A 16,583-nucleotide genomic window follows, 5' to 3' on the forward strand; every position below is an offset into this window, starting at 1 on the left:
TCCTAGTTCTTATGTTCCATAGATGAGAGAAATCATATGATAATTGTCTTTCTCTGCTTGACTTATTTCACTTAGCATTATCTCCTCCAGTGCCGTCCATGTTGCAGCAAATGTTGAGAATTCGTTCTTTCTGATAGCTGAGTAATATTCCATTGTATATATGGACCACAGCTTCTTAATCCAGTCATCTGTTGAAGGGCATCTCGGCTCCTTCCATGATTTGGCTATTGTGGACAATGCAGCTATGAACATTGGGGTGCATATGGCCCTTCTCTTTACTACGTCTGTATCTTTGGGGTAAACACCCAGTAGTGCAATGGCTGGGTCATAGGGTAGTTCAATTTTTAACTTTTTAAGGGACCTCCACACTGTTTTCCAGAGTGGCTGTACCAACTTGCATTCCCACCAACAATGTAGGAGGGATCCCCTTTCTCCACATCCTCTCCAACAATTGTTGTTTCTTGCCTTGTCTATCTTTGCCATTCTAACTGGCGTAAGGTGGTATCTCAGTGTGGTTTTGATTTGAATTTCCCTGATGGCTAATGATTTTGAACATTTTTTCATGTGTCTGTTAGCCATTTGTATGTCTTCATTGGAAAAGTGTCTGTTCATATCTTCTGCCCATTTTATGATTTGTTTATTTGTTTCTCGTGTATTGAGTTTGAGAAGTTCTTTGTAGATCTTGGATACCAGTCCTTTATCTGTGGTGTCCTTTGCAAATATATTCTCCCATTCCGTGGGCTGTCTCTTAGTTTTTTTGACTGTTTCCTTGGCTGTGCAGAAGCTCTTTATCCTGATAAAGTCCCATAAGTTCATTTTATCTTTTATTTCTCTTGCCTTTGGAGATGTGTCGTGAAAAAGGTTGCTCTGGCCGATGTCATAGAAGTTGTTGCCTATGTTCTCCTCTAGAATTTTGATGGATTCCTGTCTCACATTGAGGTCTTTCATCCATTTGGAGTTTATTTTTGTGTATGGTGTGAGAGAGTGGTCAAGTTTCATTCTTTTGCATGTAGCTGTCCAATTTTCCCAGCACCATTTATTGAAGAGACTGTCTTTTTTCCACCGGATGTTTTTTCCTGCTTTATCAAAGATTAGTTGCCCAAAGAGCCGAGGGTCCATTTCTGGGTTCTCTATTCTGTTCCATTGGTCCATGTGTCTGTTTTTGTGCCAGTACCATGCTGTCTTTGTGATCACAGCTTTGTAGTACAGCTCGAAATCCGGCATTGTGATGCCCCCAGCTTTGTTTTTCCTTTTCAACAGTTCCTTGGAGATTCGGGGCCTTTTCTGGTTCCATACAAATTTAAGGACTATTTGTTCCAGTTCTTTGAAAAATGTCCTCGGTATTTTGATCAGGATAGCATTGAAAGTGTAGATTGCTCTGGGTGTCATGGACATTTTAACTATGTTAATTCTTCCAATCCATGAGCATGGAATATTTTTCCATCTTTTTATGTCTTCCTCAACGACCAAATTGCTTCTTAAGGAGATTTCCAGCCTCTCCTGTTTTAGTCCACCTTCATCCCAGTGATGCCCATACTTAAACTTTTGGGGATTCCAGAAGGTGGATAGGGTTGTTTCTTGTTCTTCCCACAGAAAAGTTGAGGATTCAGCTTTCTTAGGTCTCCGAAGTCAACTTTGTACTCCTCTGTGTGCTTTCTAGATTCCAGAACTTTGTTGCTCCATCCCCTCTTCTGTTCTCTGTATCCTTGTGGGTATGAAACTTTACAAGAATCCCCTTACTGTTTTTTCCCTGAGATTTGGAAGGAGAGCAGAGAGTAAGTGTGTGAGTTTAATACGCCATCTTTAATTGGAAGCTGTCGGTCGGTCCGTACATCCTCATCTTCATATTTTCGTGGATACAACAAATCTCTCCCTAAATAATACAATTTCTTTCTTCCCCTGTGTAGTTATACTGAGAGATAAAGTGAAGCACTTTTACACTCGCCTGCCATTCCAAACATTGACGGGGATTTCCATTAGAAACAAAGTGCCCATGTCTGAAAAATCCATTTCCAGTGGGTAAGCTACTTCTGTCCCCTCAAGTATTTATTATTAAGACTTTTCTACATCCATAAGGACGGTGATTTAATATCAGTTAAAAGTGTACACATAAAAAATTGCAAACCTGAAGTGAAGAGTGCAAAGGTAATGAGGAGGTGACCATACCCGAAAACGGTAGCTAAGTTACTGATACGAAACCCAAAATTTAGCCCTGAGATTTACTTGTTTTAATTGAAGGTGACATTTTTGTCAGCCCAGTCTATGGCTCTCACCCATCAGAATCACCAAGAGGACTTTTTACAAACCACACATGTAGGTCCTTCGCTGGACCTACTGAATCAGCATTTCCTGGAATGGGGTTCAAGAATGTGGATTTTCAGGAAGATTCTCCTCCTGGTGATTCTTTTCTACTTTAGAATTCAAGAGTCAGTGGTCTGTGATCTGTCGGTCTATGAAGTGTTGTTGATTTATGAAACTGTGTCATGTTGCTGGTGTGGAAGACCTGCTTCTGAAAACGGACGTAAAAAGATGCTACAGGATAGACCATCCTGAGATTTGGCAGGTGCTGCCCGTGATGCTGGGACAGGGTTAGAGAAGGAGGGGTGGAACCAGGGACGAGCCTGATCCCAGTGCTGCGGACTCAGAGAAGGGTGGTTCCATGGGAAAACACCTCATCGAGGCTGGAGCTTAACATTGGGCTTCCTAGGAAGGAGAACAAAGTGATGGGTGGGCTGGTGGGCGGATGGACAGGACTCTGGGAGAGGGAACCATGGGGCAAGTGGTCCATAGGCATCAGGGCAGAGACGCAGTCAGCACTGGAAAAACTGCCCAAGACATGGAGGCTTTATCCACCGGGCTGTGACTTGGGTTCAGGGGCTCTTAAGACAGGGCAGGAGAATGGCAAGAATGAGGCAGGGTCCCCACCTTGAAAAGAAGCTAAGGGGTTGAGCGAGCTCTCAGGAGTCAGGAATGAGTGATCAGAACTGGGACACGTGGTCAGGGTGAGAGAAATTAGAACTGAGCCCAGGAGCACTGGCTTGGAGCCACTAAGTTTCTCCAGGACTGGGCCTAGAAGCTGAGGGTGGGGTCTAGCGGCCACACTGAGTTATTAGGCAAAGTAGGTCCTGGGTTGGGGTCTGGATGTGCTGACCCAGCAAACAGGGGCATGATCGTGGAGTGTGATTAGCCTGCATTGCAGAGAGGATATGGAGGGAAGCTGGGTCATGGGACAAGTGCAGGTCTTTGGCCACAGGCCCCTGGTTGGGCCACTCCAACTGTAGGCCCACGGAATCGCCCATTTCTGAAGACATCTTCCCTACCATCTCTTCCTTTTCCTAGAGCCCAAAGCTGGACTTTCTCCCAGTCTGAAAGGATGGTAGGGACACATTCAGGATGCTGGGTGAGCTTGGCTTAGAGCCTGGCACGTAACAGGCAGAGAATAAATGTTTGATGTATGAACGAGCCGATGAATGAAGGAGAAAAGAATTGAATTCTGTTTTCAAAAGGAATCTCAAAGCTAGGAATCCACTCATGCATACTGGCCAAAGCACCCCCCACTTTAGGGAGTCATGAAGAAAGAAGCCCCCAGAAGTAAGAATAACTGTAACTCAGTAGGTCCTGGGCTGCCCACATAAACACTCTTGCCCTCCCTTTCTGTTCTCACACCAGCTTCTTCGAATGTGAACGGCTATGTGACGCGGACCCGTGCTGCACCGGCTTTGGCTTTCTCAATGTTTCCCAGTTGAAAGGTAGTCATAATATTAGCTCTGCCTGCCTGCGTGCAGCTCTTCGCAGCCCAGAGAGCATGCTCGCACCTCTGGTCTTCTTGGGCTGGTTGGGGAGGTGTGATCCTTGTTCGCAGGTGGGAAGTGGGAGCAGGGAGAGGGAAGGTGGCTAATTACCGGGATTGCAGGGATAGCTCCAGGCCCACGGGCTGGGCACCTTTACACAGCACTTCTGCCCAGCTGAAATGACCTCCTTCCATACTCCCTTCTCATCTAAGACTCAGCTCAGGCAGCTGGTTGGGATGAATTCTGGATCCGTTAATATGACCTGAATTGAAAACTTGATTCAGTCACTTCCTAGGGGTGGGATCCTGGAAAAACCACTTAATTCCGGAGACTCCACATCCCTCATCTGCAAATAGGGATACAAATGCGACCCCCTCAGGCTCTTGCTTGAGGGTCAAGTGCTCTGATGCAAACAGAGCCCTAGCACAGGCCTGGTCATGTGATGGGTGCCCCGTGAGGGTTAGCTGCCTCTGTCCCTGTGCTCTTAGACCAGAAGCTCCTTGCGGTACCACGGTTTTCATCAGTGGCTAAGATCCCGCCCAGAATGCAGTAGAGTGCCCCAAATATCTGCTGGAGCATGAGTTTGCAGAACTCATGAGTTCTCTCATCCAGATGGAATCTTCCGTCACGATCATTTTCCTGATCCCGCTTCCTCTTTGCTCCAGGAGGAGAGGTGACATGCCTAACTCTTAACAGCCTGGGACTTCAGACGTGCACCGAGGAAAACAGAGGAGCCTGGCGCATTTTGGACTGTGGCTCCCCTGACACAGAGGTCCATACCTATCCCTTCGGATGGTACCGGAAACCTGGTGAGTGACCCGTCCCGAACAGCTGTGTGGCGTCTCTAGTTGACCGTTTCCCAACCACATGTTAGGATGACGTTCTTGGACTGGGACGTGGATTAGCCTGGATTCATTGGGTACAAGTGACAGAAACTGATTCTATTCAGCATAAGCAGGAGAGGAATTTACTAGAAGTCTGTCGATAGACTCAAAGGAAAGATGACTTGCTAGGTCTCAGTGACATGAGGTCCTCAGCAGGAAGGGATGGACACCTCTCTATCACCAGGTTTTTGTGGTTATTGTCAAACTTTAAATTCAAGGGAAAGAGTTTGGCCCAGCTTGGGCTATGCATCCTCCCACTGCCAGGGGGAGGGTGGGGAGGGTTGAGTGACAGTCCCAGCAAGACTGGAGGCACGGAGGAAGAGGAGGACCCCCAAAGTATAGTTAAGGTGCTCTTGCTGGCCAGGGGAAACCAACAGATGCGCCCTCTGCCAAGGTCCCTAGTTTTTTGAAACTTATCAGTTAATCAGGGCAATGGGAACACATGGCAGTCTTGGGGAGAGAAAGAGGGGGCACCGATGTGTATTTGACAATATACATGGAGTTGGCATTTCATGGTCAAGGCAGTGTTGCGTCAGTGTGGGCACAACACACACATGTGCTGATTATATGCCAGCACATTTCAGGAGCTCAACTTGAAATTGGTGAATGAATGAATGAATGAATGGTCTGCAGGGTGTGATGGAGAGGCTCCTGTACTCAGATGAAGAGATATTAGTGTCTTCCCCACCCTGACATCTACTGTAGGTTTGTCTTTGGAAAAGTCTTCCTTTTCCTCCATTTCTCCATTGGTAAAACAATGAGTGAGACTCACTCTGGTACTATCAGCTCCTACCTTCCGGGTGTGTGTGGGTGTGGGTACACTCGAGGAACAGTGGGCAGCTGCATGGAGACTGGACAGCCTCCCCCTGAGTCCCAGAAGCAAATTCATAAAGATGTCTCAGATACAAAAAGATTGAAAACCCCCTCTGGGTAGGTATTCAATGGAGAGGCTGAGCTGAGGTTCATTATCTCCAATCTCTCCTACTAGTGGCTTCCTCCTTGGTTTCAGAGTGATTATAGGACAGATGCTGGCCCTGCTGGGGCACCTGCCCTGGAGAGGAGAGTCAGAGGATATCTGGCTTGGAGGAATCTTAGAGATCCGTAACTTTGATCTCTGCACTCTTCACATCATCCAACACAACACATTGCCCAAAGGAGGGAAGGAGAGGAGAACTGATATTACTCATGGGTAGGCTGTGTGTCCACATGTGTGATGTGTCCCTGCTCTTGCTGGGGCCTCTGCACGGGTGTATAATTACTAAGCATGACACCCTGTGGAGTAGGCATTATTTTGTCCATTTTGAGATGAAGAGAGTTGAAGCTATTCAGCCAAACCACACAGTCAGGTTGCAAGCCCAGAGCTCACGACCCCAAACTTCACTCTCCTCCGTTTCCATGTTGTCTGGTGGGTCTTTGATATCCCGTGAGTGATCAGATGGGAAAATGTCCAGACCCTTTGTCTGACTGGTTTTCTTCTAACTCAATTTACTAATAATCAATTGACTAATACATTGACAAAAATAAAACTGACTAATAAGCTAACAAACCAAAGCAGTCAGTGGTTTGGCCTCTGGTTCTAGAACCATCTCCAACTTGAGGGGCCAGGGATGGGACTCCTTGGTGGAATCTGGCCCTTGCCCTTGTACATGAGCTTACTAATCCCCGAGGCCTTCCTTGGCTTCAGTTCAGATTTATTTTGAGTTAATTATTAGCAGGCTGAATGGAATCTTCCCTGCCGATGTCTACCTTGAACATCCTGTCACCGATCCTTGGTCTGAATTCACTCAGGGTTAGGGTTACGCTTTTAATTTTATTTTAACATCTTGATTTATTTTAGGAAAAACATCAGGGTTGAATGATGAAAGAGCTTCACTGGGTTTCTATTTAGAGAAGAATGTTCCATATAGGCTTTCACTAACTCACAGGGACAGGGGAGAAGTGAACCTGCTGAGTACCATGGCCCCACAGGAGACCCGCGGCCAGCTGTGGGTATTGAGGGGGCTTCGAAGCAGAGCTCCTACCCTCCAAAACCTCCCTGCCCACCTCACCTCCCTTCCCTCTTCCCACCTCCTCACCCCACCAAAGACTGAAAAATGTCATTTTCCATCTTTGTATTGCTCAGGGAAGATTTGGGTAAAAAGAAACTTAAGAAATAAGTCATTCATTCAGGAAGATCATGGGAATCAGAGCGTTACATCATGGCAGGAGTTGGCAAAGCAAAGAACCCAAGGTGCTCATTGTCCCAACTCATTCCGCCTATTCTATTTATCTGATGGCACAGCGCCTAGCTTTTTCCAGTATATATTTTGTGGGGTCAGGCTGGGGACTCAGAGTTCTGTCCAGAGACTCCAGGCCAGGGTATTAAGAATCCCCAGGGGTGCTCTCTTTCTGCAGACACTGACTGAAACTGGACCGTGCCCAGGGCCTCCAGTGTGACTAATCCAGCCCGTATTCATTGCACTCTTCCAGTGTGGCTGGCTGGATACAGCATTTATAAGCATTAGCTCATCTAATCCTCACAACCACTGTTTGAGGAAGAAAGGGAGGTCTGGGGAGGTTAAGTCACCTGCCCCAGGTCACACAGGAATTGTGTCTTCCTCACCCAACCATATACATAATGATTGAATCAGTCAGAAAGAACTAGGTCTGAACTCCGGCTCTGTCATTTGCCTGCCTGCGCCTTGAAAGGTACATAGGACCCCGATCTTCTCCTTTCCCTCAGTTCTGGCACAGGAAGCATTAGTTTTTACATAAAAAGTCTTGCAAGATTTTCCATAATAGACTTTGACCTTGATTCAGATCCATGGCTTGGCNCCCTTGATTCAGCTCCATGGCTTGGCCATTAGTGTATTGACATCCATACTGAGCGTTTGCCACTGGGCCCTGATGAGGCTCCCATCTGAGAGCCAGAGACAAGAAGCATGACATGGGCCCCGTTTCCGAAGAACTAGCCCGAGAAAGGAGAAAGGAAGTGATACTCACTGAGTTCCTACTGCACGTCAAACGCCGTGGGAACACGAGAGGCAGAGGGTTCTGCCCACAGAGGGGTTAGCTGGGCTGAGGAGGCGGCTATGAGAGAAACGGAACATCTCCTAAGCCCTGACAAATAACTCCAGAGCCCTTATCCTCCTGTATTAATTTACTACCGCCCTGTGAAGCTGGCTCTATTTCTCTCCCCTCGTGAGGAGATGGTTATTCTCTTTGTAATCAGAGAGCTACTCAGGGATGTGGCCGGTATTCTTGTGGCGGGATCCACGGAAGGCTTCTGGTGCACGGAAAGGACTATGCAAAAGTGGCTCCAGGAAAAGTCTGGATGTAGATGAAGGAGAGTGGGCTGAAGGGAGTAGTGGCCACTGTGTGGGGACAGGCAGCAGGCCCTGCAGGTGGGGTGCGCCATGGGCCGGCCCTCACAGCCCTCAGGCCCTCAGAGAGCTGCACAGGGTAACGGGGCAATCACATAACCTCGTACCAGGCTGTTTGCAGAACAAAGGCCAGAGCTTAGCCTCCTGGGATCCAGGAGCAGGGAGCACCAAGAGGGGACCCCAGAGAGCCCCGGCAATGTGCTGTCTGACTTTGCGGTCCACAGTGGACAGAAAGTTCCATGCATGGGCTCCAAGCTAGGGCTCATGCTGAGCAACAGCATATGCAAATGAGGTGGTTTGCAGCCCTTTCCAGGCAGTAGGAAGCGGAGAGCAAGCATTCTTAGCATCCAGGGTGGGAGTCACAGGCGCTGCTCTGTGGTCAGGCAGTGCCCCCGGAGCCCAGGGTTTTCTGGAAGGGGCGGGTCTCTGGGGCATTGGTACCTTCCTTTTGCTCTTTGAAGAGAACTAGGGTGCCCCGTTCTCTCTGCAGCTGTGCCTGGCCTGCAAGTGGGGCAGGGTCTCTGGTTTGTTTATAAAGTCAAATGTGGCTTCTAAAAAAAAAAAGCAATCAAAGCCACATGGTTCCTGCCCTCTGCTAAGCAAATGCACTTGGACAGGAACATAACCTGGGAAGGAAACGAAAAGCCCTTCTAATTATGCCTCGATGCAATCCTTGTCGAAACGGCCACCTGTAGGTCGGGGTACGGAACGGTCCACTCTTCATTCTCACTCACGTCCTGCCGCCAGCTCCTGCCCGGTACTCAGCACCAAGCTGGTCCGAGCACCAGGCTGGCATTTTGCAGCAACATCTTCTTTAGTCCCCAAGCAACCCAACGATGTAGGGCCTGTTGTCACCCACGTTTTGTGCTGTGCTGGCCAGTGTTTCATAGCTGGCAAGGTCAGTGAGGGGAAGCCCTGATTTGTGGCGGTTGCCACTTGCCGTGGTGTCAGTGTCCCCACCACGGCCAGTGTAGGCTACCAACTTGCTCTCTGTCGTATCCCAAAGGCACAGCCCCAGTGAGGAATACTGCCAGGAGGTGAGGAAAGGTAAGGAAAGCAACAGCAGGAGAGCCACGTGATCTGTGCTCTGCTGAGATGAGCTGCATGGTGGGGCCCCCCAGAATGTGCTCTGGCTCACCTAATGCTTCTGTGCTGTCAGACGTTTATAGAGGTTCCAGTGATCCGTTAGTGCAGTAAAATACACTGTGTACTCTGTGTATACCATATGCATTCTTTATAATACAACAGGACACAACACACCACAATGTAATACGATACGCTAGCATAAATGTTTCCTTTGCTGGCTGCCCTGACTTTGAATTTCAAGATGCATTTCCCGAAGCAGAGTTACTGAGTCCAAGGGTGAGAATGTTTGAATGCCCTTGATACAGATGTTCTAATTGTTCTCTGAAGATTGCACTAACTCTCAGGACCTTTGCTCTGAGAACCGCTCTCTTCCAGGAAAGACAGATATTTCAACAAACAAACCAAGCTGGCCCGCTGGGTGTAGTGGGGCATGACGGTGGTTAATATAGTTCTGAATGTCACCTGAGGAGCTCACAGAATGTTGGATGACCGAAACCAGAGCTCAGTGGTCCCCAAAGTTTAGCCCAGCTAAACTGAGTACTTGTTAGAAATGCCAGATTACAGGCCCCACCCAGGACCTGCTGAATCAGACGCTGTGGGGGTGGGGCTGGCTCGGTGTTGTTATCAAGCCTGGGAAACCAGGCCTTCGAATGATGCCTGGGAGGGAGCAGGTGTTTCCAGGCAGGGGACCCCATGCAAAAAAAAAAAAAAAAAAAAAAAAAAAAGGTACAGTACAAGTGGAGGTTCTAGAACCAAGAAAGGCTGGGACCAAAGTGAAGAAGGCAGGGGAGGGGCGGCACTGTAGGCACCAGAACAGAGCATGACTCTATTCTGAGGCTTTTCATGGAGGCAGATGAGGACAACGGATAGTGGCAAAGAGTGTCATTGTAGAAGGGCAATGTTTAAAAGCAAATAACAGCCAGCATTTATTGAGTGCCTACTGTATGCCCAAAGCTTTACATGTACCAACTCATCTAAACCTTACAGGCCTGAGATAGGTAGTGTTGTAACCCCTATTTTATAGACAAGGACGCTGAGAACAGGGAGGTGAGATAACTTGTCATGATTACACAGACGGAAGCATCCAAGCCCATGCTGCTCTAGGCAGCTGTGCCCAGAGCCCCGCCCTTGACTGCTGGGCACCCCCCTGCAGCTGGGTGAGCAAGGAGATTCTGTGTGCGCTCCTTAGTTTGGGCCCCTGGGAGAAAATAGTGATGGAGCTTTAGACCTGTTCAGTACAGGGAGAGCAAGGGGAGGAAGATCGCCCTTATGGATCACGTACTCAGTATGCCTGGTTTCTCATTTAATTTTTTACAACATCTTCATTTTATCAACACTGAAACTAGGGCTAGAAAGATCAGATAACTCATCCCTTCACACTGTTTCTAAGTGGCACATGGAGATGGAGGTCCCGGTCTGTCTGTGCCCCAAGTCCACGCTCTGTACCTGTGGCCATGCTGTGTGCCACAGACACTTGCCATTTCCTGTGCCACTCCATTATCTCCTGCCTTCCTCATGGTCATTCTCAAGCTAGATTGTATCATCCTCATTGTGCACATGCGGAAATAGGCTCAGAGGGGTTAAGTGCCTCACCCAAGGGCACAGAGTCAGAAAGTGATGGCCGTCAGCACATGTGCTGTCCCCCACTGGTTCCTGGAACATGACAGACTGCGCCTCCTCACCCCCAGCCTCACCGCTGGCTTTGGTCAGTGACCTTTGTGCAGATGATGTGTCCCTTGTAAGCAGAAGCCATAGAGCAAGAGAGAAGCTTGCTGTGTTCTTTCCCTGCTGCAGTGTTGTGGAAGCCAGGGGCACGGTGGAGCCCTCCTCCACCTGGGGTGTGGGGGGATGACACAGAGCCAAGCCCCAGCCCACCTGCAGTGGACACAGGGTGTGAGGGACAGACCCACCTCCATGGTGGTTTTAAGCCGCTGAGATGCGATTGTCACTGTGCCCCAACCTAGTCCATCCTGACCGATTTAGGGTGTCCCCAGGAGCTGAACACAGCCCGCCTGCCTTCCAGGTTCGATTTCGCCATCACCACCATGAACCTCTGTTAATGCCTTTAAGGGGGCAGGGGAGCTAAAAGGCTGCCTCTTCTTCTTTTCAGTTGCTCAGAATGATGCTCCCAGTTTTTGCCCCTCGGTGGTTCTGCCTTCCCTCCCGGAGAAAGGTAAGCACATGGTCTTTTCCACCTCTCTGATGGGAGATCCACCTCACTCTCCCTTCTTCTCCTCTTCCCCTTAGTTTTGCCCAGTGGTGGATAGTTCACACGGCCCTCTCGCCTTCGTTAATTCAAGCTCCTGTCTGCTGCACACAAGCATAGCTAGGGCAATGCTGACACCATGCCCATTTCACAGATGAGGAACCCAGCTCCCAGAGAATAAATGCCTGGACTGAATAGTGCAATCCATTGGAAGCAGAGGAGAGTTTAGCCCGGTTCCTGCACTTTTCATTCCAAGGACTGCTTTGACCCAGTCCAAGAATGACTAGACCTGGACTGTCCTGGGGCAGTGTCAAGAATGGCAGTACCTATGGCCCCAAAGGGAAGAACTAGCTATTTCTTAGTGCAGAGGAGTGCGGCCTTACAGCCCTCGGCCTGCTGGGTGGCACGGGGACATCTGAGGCAGGGCACATGCCCGGAGCTGAAGCTGCCACCCTGTCCTGCACATGGTACACGGCCCCACCTCCGCATGTCCTGTCTGGTCATGAGGCAGCAGGAAGTGTGGGAAGGTGGGCGCGGTGGGCCCGTTCTGGACGGGGGTGAGCTGGATGCAGGGAAGGCGAGCTTGGGCCTCGACACACATCCTTATTCTGCCTTCCCTAAGTCAGGAAATGACTGCAAGGGCCGAAGCGATGTTAATTCCTGTCCCGTGACATGATGTCTGAGGAGCTCCAGACGCCTGTCATTACAGTCCTGGCGGAAGAGACAGAATATAGCTTGTGTAGGAGGGAATCATGTAGTCAAGTCTGTGGCTAAAAGTACAAATGTCCTCAACAGCCCAGGCTGTGAGTTTCTTCCCCCCAGTTCAGAGAGCTAACTTTGGAGATCATAAGCACACGTGGATATTTTTTCCTGCACATTATACAGAATTATATCTGTGTCTAAACACCTGAAGACTTTATGTCTAGGACTTTGGGCGCAAGCATCATACGTGTACGATCTGGTGGCAGCCTTCTGAAGTGCTGGGAGGTAGGAGTCTCCATTTGCCAAGTCATGGATGGTAGACGGGGGGCTTGGGGTTGGTTAACACACCCAAGGCCAAGCAGGGAATACATATCCCAGCCAGACTTTGGCCAAGGTTGATATTGACTTTTATCAAGATAATGTAAAAGCAATTGAAATACTCGAATTGTCCAAAGATTTATGGTTTACAAAAACCCAACTGGTTCCTTGCCTCACCTCTATTGCCTGCCATTTCTGCTTCCAGAGGCTACCACATTTAACTCTTGTAACCATTTTTTCTCATTCTGGCCTCTCCGTCTCTTTTATCGCCCTTTCCAATGTCCCCCCTTCATCTGCAACATGTAGTAATGTCAAGACTTAGGGTCGAAACAAGAGTCATTCTTGTTCCATCCATGTACATATGGCTGACCAGGGAGCCCCAAAGAGCAAGAGCAATCTGCTATTACCGTTACTGTCACTCTGTGTGGGCGGCTGACCCACCCTTGCCTTCCGTGATACCTTGTGCTTCTTGGGTTTGCCAGGGCACCTGTGGAACAGACAGGTCGGGTCCGTACTCTGCTCTGTAGGCACCTGGCGTATTGGCTCCTCCTTGCTGACATGTCCCTCAGCACACCCCCCGCTTCTCCCCCCTGAAAAATTTGAATTCCCTTATCTGCTGTTTGCTCATTCTTGTTTTTGTGTGTTATCTTTTGTGGGGTTTAGCCCTCTTAAATGCCTCCACTTCCAGTTTGCAGGAGGAAGAGCAGAGAGACATGCTGCGTTTAATTAAATGCGAGAATATAGTCTTTCTTGGAACTTCTCAGCATTTAGTGAAGACTCCATTTTGTCCTCAGCCTGTGCGCAGCATCTGACCTTCACACAAATCTCAGGACACGGGTCCTCTTTTAGTATCGGTTAGCTGTAGGAAGTTCAAACAGTGCGGAAATACAGAAGAAAAAATCACAGAGTTACTTAGAAGCCATGTCAGTTCAAACATTGCTTTATTTGCTTCTAATCTCTTTAGGCTTATTCTGTGGTCTGAAGTAGTTATAATCTCTCTACAATGTGACTCTTTTGTTTTTATCTAATAGAGAGCATTGTGTCTATTTCCAAATTGTTCTAGATCTCTCTAAATCCTGCCTTCATGCACGTGTATTTTTGTTCATGCATGTCTATATTCGTTCGTTCATTCCTTCATTGATTCATTCATTGATTCATTGATTCATTCATCCTCTGTCCACATTCCTACTGTCACGANCCGATCCTTGGTCTGAATTCACTCAGGGTTAGGGTTACGCTTTTAATTTTATTTTAACATCTTGATTTATTTTAGGAAAAACATCAGGGTTGAATGATGAAAGAGCTTCACTGGGTTTCTATTTAGAGAAGAATGTTCCATATAGGCTTTCACTAACTCACAGGGACAGGGGAGAAGTGAACCTGCTGAGTACCGTGGCCCCACAGGAGACCCGCGGCCAGCTGTGGGTATTGAGGGGGCTTCGAAGCAGAGCTCCTACCCTCCAAAACCTCCCTGCCCACCTCACCTCCCTTCCCTCTTCCCACCTCCTCACCCCACCAAAGACTGAAAAATGTCATTTTCCATCTTTGTATTGCTCAGGGAAGATTTGGGTAAAAAGAAACTTAAGAAATAAGTCATTCATTCAGGAAGATCATGGGAATCAGAGCGTTACATCATGGCAGGAGTTGGCAAAGCAAAGAACCCAAGGTGCTCATTGTCCCAACTCATTCCGCCTATTCTATTTATCTGATGGCACAGCGCCTAGCTTTTTCCAGTATATATTTTGTGGGGTCAGGCTGGGGACTCAGAGTTCTGTCCAGAGACTCCAGGCCAGGGTATTAAGAATCCCCAGGGGTGCTCTCTTTCTGCAGACACTGACTGAAACTGGACCGTGCCCAGGGCCTCCAGTGTGACTAATCCAGCCCGTATTCATTGCACTCTTCCAGTGTGGCTGGCTGGATACAGCATTTATAAGCATTAGCTCATCTAATCCTCACAACCACTGTTTGAGGAAGAAAGGGAGGTCTGGGGAGGTTAAGTCACCTGCCCCAGGTCACACAGGAATTGTGTCTTCCTCACCCAACCATATACATAATGATTGAATCAGTCAGAAAGAACTAGGTCTGAACTCCGGCTCTGTCATTTGCCTGCCTGCGCCTTGAAAGGTACATAGGACCCCGATCTTCTCCTTTCCCTCAGTTCTGGCACAGGAAGCATTAGTTTTTACATAAAAAGTCTTGCAAGATTTTCCATAATAGACTTTGACCTTGATTCAGATCCATGGCTTGGCCATTAGTGTATTGACATCCATACTGAGCGTTTGCCACTGGGCCCTGATGAGGCTCCAATCTAAGAGCCAGAGACAAGAAGCATGACATGGGCCCCGTTTCCGAAGAACTAGCCCGAGAAAGGAGAAAGGAAGTGATACTCACTGAGTTCCTACTGCACGTCAAACGCCGTGGGAACACGAGAGGCAGAGGGTTCTGCCCACAGAGGGGTTAGCTGGGCTGAGGAGGCGGCTATGAGAGAAACGGAACATCTCCTAAGCCCTGACAAATAACTCCAGAGCCCTTATCCTCCTGTATTAATTTACTACCGCCCTGTGAAGCTGGCTCTATTTCTCTCCCCTCGTGAGGAGATGGTTATTCTCTTTGTAATCAGAGAGCTACTCAGGGATGTGGCCGGTATTCTTGTGGCGGGATCCACGGAAGGCTTCTGGTGCACGGAAAGGACTATGCAAAAGTGGCTCCAGGAAAAGTCTGGATGTAGATGAAGGAGAGTGGGCTGAAGGGAGTAGTGGCCACTGTGTGGGGACAGGCAGCAGGCCCTGCAGGTGGGGTGCGCCATGGGCCGGCCCTCACAGCCCTCAGGCCCTCAGAGAGCTGCACAGGGCAACGGGGCAATCACATAACCTCGTACCAGGCTGTTTGCAGAACAAAGGCCAGAGCTTAGCCTCCTGGGATCCAGGAGCAGGGAGCACCAAGAGGGGACCCCAGAGAGCCCCGGCAATGTGCTGTCTGACTTTGCGGTCCACAGTGGACAGAAAGTTCCATGCATGGGCTCCAAGCTAGGGCTCATGCTGAGCAACAGCATATGCAAATGAGGTGGTTTGCAGCCCTTTCCAGGCAGTAGGAAGCGGAGAGCAAGCATTCTTAGCATCCAGGGTGGGAGTCACAGGCGCTGCTCTGTGGTCAGGCAGTGCCCCCGGAGCCCAGGGTTTTCTGGAAGGGGCGGGTCTCTGGGGCATTGGTACCTTCCTTTTGCTCTTTGAAGAGAACTAGGGTGCCCCGTTCTCTCTGCAGCTGTGCCTGGCCTGCAAGTGGGGCAGGGTCTCTGGTTTGTTTATAAAGTCAAATGTGGCTTCTAAAAAAAAAAAGCAATCAAAGCCACATGGTTCCTGCCCTCTGCTAAGCAAATGCACTTGGACAGGAACATAACCTGGGAAGGAAACGAAAAGCCCTTCTAATTATGCCTCGATGCAATCCTTGTCGAAACGGCCACCTGTAGGTCGGGGTACGGAACGGTCCACTCTTCATTCTCACTCACGTCCTGCCGCCAGCTCCTGCCCGGTACTCAGCACCAAGCTGGTCCGAGCACCAGGCTGGCATTTTGCAGCAACATCTTCTTTAGTCCCCAAGCAACCCAACGATGTAGGGCCTGTTGTCACCCACGTTTTGTGCTGTGCTGGCCAGTGTTTCATAGCTGGCAAGGTCAGTGAGGGGAAGCCCTGATTTGTGGCGGTTGCCACTTGCCGTGGTGTCAGTGTCCCCACCACGGCCAGTGTAGGCTACCAACTTGCTCTCTGTCGTATCCCAAAGGCACAGCCCCAGTGAGGAATACTGCCAGGAGGTGAGGAAAGGTAAGGAAAGCAACAGCAGGAGAGCCACGTGATCTGTGCTCTGCTGAGATGAGCTGCATGGTGGGGCCCCCCAGAATGTGCTCTGGCTCACCTAATGCTTCTGTGCTGTCAGACGTTTATAGAGGTTCCAGTGATCCGTTAGTGCAGTAAAATACACTGTGTACTCTGTGTATACCATATGCATTCTTTATAATACAACAGGACACAACACACCACAATGTAATACGATACGCTAGCATAAATGTTTCCTTTGCTGGCTGCCCTGACTTTGAATTTCAAGATGCATTTCCCGAAGCAGAGTTACTGAGTCCAAGGGTGAGAATGTTTGAATGCCCTTGATACAGATGTTCTAATTGTTCTCTGAAGATTGCACTAACTCTCAGGACCTTTGCTCTGAGAACCGCTCTCTTCCAGGA

The 16,583-nt window shown here is 49.0% G+C and overlaps 1 protein-coding gene across 1 annotated transcript in view; it reads left to right on the plus strand.

Moving 5' to 3' along the window:
• Positions 1-16,583, plus strand: part of TG (thyroglobulin) — a 266,107-nt gene that overhangs the window by 104,212 nt on the left and 145,312 nt on the right. The window contains exons 33-36 of the mRNA XM_034668642.1: positions 1,908-2,019; positions 3,670-3,749; positions 4,457-4,600; positions 11,234-11,296. Coding sequence (XP_034524533.1) covers positions 1,908-2,019; positions 3,670-3,749; positions 4,457-4,600; positions 11,234-11,296 — 399 coding nt within the window. The remainder of the gene's footprint in view (positions 1-1,907; positions 2,020-3,669; positions 3,750-4,456; positions 4,601-11,233; positions 11,297-16,583) is intronic.

This window comes from Ailuropoda melanoleuca, chromosome 9 (assembly GCF_002007445.2).
Source record: "Ailuropoda melanoleuca isolate Jingjing chromosome 9, ASM200744v2, whole genome shotgun sequence".
NCBI classification, from domain to species: Eukaryota; Metazoa; Chordata; class Mammalia; order Carnivora; family Ursidae; genus Ailuropoda; species Ailuropoda melanoleuca.